Source organism: Athalia rosae, chromosome 1 (genome assembly GCF_917208135.1).
Source record: "Athalia rosae chromosome 1, iyAthRosa1.1, whole genome shotgun sequence".
Classification (NCBI taxonomy): domain Eukaryota; kingdom Metazoa; phylum Arthropoda; class Insecta; order Hymenoptera; family Athaliidae; genus Athalia; species Athalia rosae.
In genome coordinates, this window is record NC_064026.1 from 200,856 (window position 1) to 206,116 (window position 5,261).

The 5,261-nt window shown below is 44.0% G+C and overlaps 1 protein-coding gene across 2 annotated transcripts; it reads right to left on the bottom strand.

Annotated features, from left to right (window-relative positions):
• Nucleotides 1-2,317, bottom strand: LOC105693348. 2 transcript variants are annotated; one of them, XM_012413192.3, is made up of 6 exons: nucleotides 1,875-2,317; nucleotides 1,491-1,606; nucleotides 1,047-1,345; nucleotides 715-923; nucleotides 392-615; nucleotides 1-184 (listed from the first exon to the last, which is right to left on the bottom strand). In XM_012413192.3, exons 1-6 carry the CDS (start codon nucleotides 2,088-2,090, stop codon nucleotides 19-21), a joined length of 1,230 nt encoding a protein of 409 aa, XP_012268615.2. In that variant the 5' UTR covers nucleotides 2,091-2,317; the 3' UTR covers nucleotides 1-18. The 2 variants fall into 2 exon arrangements, with proteins under 2 accessions (XP_012268615.2, XP_048516062.1); XM_048660105.1 differs by having other exon boundaries at nucleotides 715-1,345.
• Nucleotides 2,318-5,261: the final 2,944 nt, after the last annotated feature.

The following is a 5,261-nucleotide window of genomic DNA, read 5'->3' on the forward strand; positions in this document are numbered from 1 at the left end:
TATAAACTTCCGATCGCGCTAATTATCGATGCAGAAGCAAGGCGCGTACGTAAGCTTAAGCGGTCTTGAGGAAATCCCTCCGCAACCGAGCGAGTAGAGGGCCAACAGAAGTGGACCCGATGTATCGAGAGAAACCAGAATAGCTTCTGAACGCACGGGCGATCGTACGCGGAGTGCTGGGCACCTATATACGAACCCCAACATGTCAAAGTCGAACCTGTTAATATCCCTCTCAAGATATCATAGTCTACTTGTATAAGTCGCTGAAATTCCATGTAGCAATACCATAATTGAGGTGTATACAATGTAACGTGCGTCGTGCGAAAAAGATAAAAAAAGAGCCGATAAAGTGCATCGGAGAGACGCCGCGAGTTTCAATGGATTGTTTTACCCGTTCACGAGAATCTCGTATCCGTTCAACGCTGAGGTATCCTTTGGCGGTGTCCAGGCCACCAGCAAACAGTCGTTGCAAATCTGTTTAACCACTCTGAAGTTCCGAGGCGAAGGAAGGAATATTCGAGACCAGGGCATCTCGGGCTGCGCGATATCCCTTGGGTCGGGCACGCTTGAATCGTTCTCGGCTTCCGTCCTTACGTGAGATACTTCATTCTTAGTCTATGTACGCACATGCAGAAAACGCGAGTGGCTATTTCTTCAAATCCAAGTATAACGATGACTACTCATCCAAGTACAATATTCACGACATATCCTCACCTGCTCGTGAATAGCAAGTCCGTTTAAATAACTGTACAGCCTGCAGCGATCAAAATCTCGACAAGCGTTTGCAGAGTTCGGAGTAGCCAGATTCTGCACTACCTTTCCAGCGTCTACTCCTTTATCTATCAAATTGTCGGCCAGCACAGCAATTATTTCATCCTTGGTCTGATTTTTAGCACGGAGAAGTCCGATTGTAGCTCGCAAACCTGCGATGAGGCATACACAGCGATTCATGTTCTGTTTCCTTGTGATCTTAAAATTCTCGACGATTAAGCAATTATCTTTCAGGCCTGTCGAATCGTCAAAATACTTATGTTCTTGCATCTGACCGGAAAGAGTTGGTCTGATCGGTGTGGGGTCGTGATGTGGACAAAACGCGGTGGCGAAACGGAAGTCTTCAACAACACCCGGAACACCAAGTGCTGCAGTATATTGCGCGACGAGTTGTTGCAGAGCGTTATTCTTTTTGCCGATGCGGACGGCGTCCCGCTCCAGTATCTTTGCTAAATTCTCTGTTTCGGTCTCCCTCAGACTCTTCTCAACGTTGGGAAAAGTCTCTTGGATCGAATCTACGCAGCAGCAGTATTTGCATTGCATTTCCCCACCCCTCACGCATTCGCAGTCACGTCTGAACACGAAAATTGAAGCGGTTCATGTTCAGGAATTTATATCGATCGTCTAGCTCTGTGACTTCAGATCCGACATTGACAGCTGGAGTCTGATGCAGGATCGCTTTCTTCCCATACTATGGAGAAAGATTCGTGGATTCTTACCCTAGATCTCGTTCGGACTGGGATAGACCGATGATTTCGGCACAACCGCAAGAGCAGCTATTGTTGTCTATTTCGTCGTTAGCATCTGAGGGAATGGCACATCTGCGCGGACATTCCTGTAATCATTCGGATTTCCTGTCATAATTCAGATATTGAGAACTTGCGCGTTACCGGATAGTCGATTAGGCGCGCCGCTGCGGGTATCAGGAATGAAGATGTATGACTATAGGTATAATGCTTGATAAATGCAAACTCGATCTCGTTGAACAATTTTTTGTGTGTCAGAGATATGCGCGAAAAATTCGTTCATTACAGCGCTGTATGCTATCACCTTCGAACTTTGTTCCTTTGAATCGCGTATTAAAAATACCCTGTCAAACGCACCACGCTTTTGAAAATGTCTCCAGCCTCACTGACTGGGGTTATATTCGAGGTCGAACATCCACATTCGCAGTCGAGTTTGTCATCTTGGCAGCCACACTGGCATTCTTTGACATTAGTTGGACTAATTTCAGAGGACCCTTCGTTGAGACTGATCAAATCGCAGACGCACTCTCCTCCGCAACTGTCACAAAACCAATCACCGGTCTTCCCCAACATATCCGAATCGAATCTTTCGCAGTAACAACTGGGATACGACCCGTCCTGCGTTTAAAAAAATATCGTCTTCTGGCATCTACCGAAAAGTGCTAAGTAAGTTGTTTCGCGTCCCAGGCTTTCCAGCAGGGCGCCTATATTAGCTTAGCTGTCGATTACACTGCGAACAAAGAACGGTAATCATTACAATGTTTGGCGCCCTTTGGAAGCCTGGTATCAGAAACGAGGGGTCAGCCTTTCGCGGAAAGTAGACTCCTCACTAGGAATAAGTTCAATCTCACAATATGAATTGAAGTAGGTTCGAAGAAGCAGCGGAAAGATCGAAAAATGAATACCTCGTCCGCTTTGCTCAACTGCTTGAGCCTCGTGGCCGCATCTTGCAGGGACCCGCTCAATTTGGACAAACCGTGGTTCTGACAAGAGGTAAAAACTTAACAATCACAACTGATCGCGTATACTCTTCTTATGGTACAAATAATTGTTATGACGGACCTTTGCTTTTTCCAAGATATCTTCGAACTCTTCGGCGAGGTGTTTCAGAGCCTTCGGACTCGCACTCTCGTCAAACAGACCACCCTTATTGCTTGAGGCGGTGACGCAGCTACAAACGAACTTGACAGAGGTCACCGGTCTGCGTGCTTTTTCTATGATGGGCATGACGATTTGACCGTCGAGGACTTCGTTTTGCACTTGGCCAAGTATTTTCTGTGTGCGTCCTAATTCTACCTTGAGAATTTCCGTTTGTTTCGTCAAGATGTCTTTTTCCTGTCTCAAGTTCTTCAGGCTGGTTATCATTCTCTTATTGTAATACTCGAGTTTCTGTAGTCTTCGCATCACCGAGTCTTGTGACAAACGTTCGTTCGCCTCCTTACCTAGATGGAATGAAATACACTGGAAATCCATACTCTCCGTAGGATCTTTCAGTAGCCTGTTTGTTTTATCGAACGTGTCGCAGAATTTTTGCTCCTCGGCTAGCTCTTGATTCCGAACCAGGCCAACCAGTTCGTCGTGGCTCAAATGCAATTCGCTCACGTCTCTTTCCGCAGAGGCGCTATCTCGTTGTCCAACATCGCCCTTAACAAAGAACGTCTGTCCAAATGACGTCACCTTTGGGGTTCTTTCGTTGTCAAGGGGGTCTACCGTACGTTCATATACGACCTCTATTCGGAGATCACCAGCCCTCGTCTCGCCAGAATGAAAGGAATCCGATCCGAATTGTGCAGCTGATTTGGGGATAACACTCTCGAAATTGATCTTCGGTATTTGGGATCCGTAGTGCATTGCAACCATGGCGGACGTTAGGATTGTCGGTAAAGCGCACTCCATCGATTGAAGACGCTCGGCCAGTTCGGTTTGACGAAATTCTAAGGAAGCATTTCTTTCGTGATACTGAGCTACCATGTCTTGCCAGGTATTCGCTAGTTTGTAATTGCCGATGTCGGATTGATAAAAATTCATCTCGTCGACGAAGCCCCGCGTCTGATCACTGTGTAATTTTGTTTATTTTTTCAATGTTTTTCATTAAGATTTTAGATAATCTTCAAATGTAGGTGACCAAGCCGTAACTCACGGTGTATCGCCATTTTTGAAGAGAAAAATTTTCAATTATTCGAAGGCATTTTTTAACGATCATGCCATGAGAAAAATTGATCCTCGAATGTTTCGATTCGGTAGCAATTAAATTTGGGTCACAAATTTCTCATAGATGTATGATGAACCTGAAGAACATAAGGTCGATTTACGAGGTGCGAACAAGATCTTTATCAGGTGTTGGCAGCTCGTCTGACACCTGCTAACAGTTGGGATTCGATATGATAGAAATCATGTGATTATTTGCTTTGTATGCGCATGTGTACACCCTACGTAGTTTAGCCTGACATTCTCTTACATAGTACATACAAGATAAATTATATGAATATCAATCTACTTAGGTATAGGGTAGAGGTTTGTTATTGGTCCAATGTAAATATGGTAAGGGATACGATTTGCGGTATGATGAAGGTCGGAAGCACAGCGATAGTTCATGTCGTTCATGTTGCCCAAACAATTCGAACCTCGATAACGTATACGATTGCCCGTACAGGCTGTCCAAACTGAAACAAGTGTTTTGGATACGAATTACTTTTTTAAACGATAGGTGTAGCTATTGCTGAGAAAAATTGAAGCGTTTTTGAATGTTCTCATTGCGATGCTTCATTGCCGAGTTACTGATGTTCAAAGTTCTGTCGTGCGATGTGAAATGGTCGAATCTACCATATTCGTTCGCGTGCAAGTGACATTGACGGCAAACTTTGAAAAGGTGGAACTCAACAAAAATCGATTTTTATTCGAAGATATTGTAGTTTTATCTAATTTGTCGAATACGGAGCTATCTGCAATAACATCGCCATATACCAATATATAACTTCCTTTGAACCGATCAACTTTTTTTCAAACGTTTATTTGTCATTTGTTCGATACCTGGCACTCTCTGTGCGATTATCTATAAACCTGTAAGAATATGGAACCTATAATAATATAACCGTAAGATGAAAGTTAAAAAAAAAGTGTACGGTGGACTAAATTTACGTAAATCGACTAGATAAGTTTACCTCATTGATACAAATCGCTTATATGGCATACTCGCTACGCTTCTGTTTGAAAATCCCCTCGTCTGACGAATAATTGGCTTGAACAGTGAGTCGTGGTATTACATTAATGATTGCAGATACATACAGTACTTAAAAAATCAGGTTTCATCGATGTGCTTAAATCTGAGGCTCAGATTTATCGGAGGCTTTTTTCGTTTAGGTTCGGAGCTGAGTTACGCACCAGTTAAAATAAGTGTCTCGGAACATTTTTCGATGCGTTCAGGGTAAATTAATAATACCCACAGAGTGGAAGGAAAAGGAAAGGTTTCGTTGCAGGGATCGACATTAATAGCATTAGGTCCTAAAGTATACCTACACGGGTAGATTTCTGCCGGACTTCATGCGTGCAGTTATTAAGGGTAGGAGTTCCGATCGGTAGATTTTCTCCCTCGTCGGAGCGTCTCGTGCGTTTCAGCTCATCGTCAGTTACTCGTTATACCTTCGATTGACAAATACGGGGTTAAGCATGCGCGAAGTTAGTAGGTAGAAGGCTTTGGGTTCTCTCTGGAAGGGGCTGCGGGTGTCAAGTTGCAGTTAACTGTCG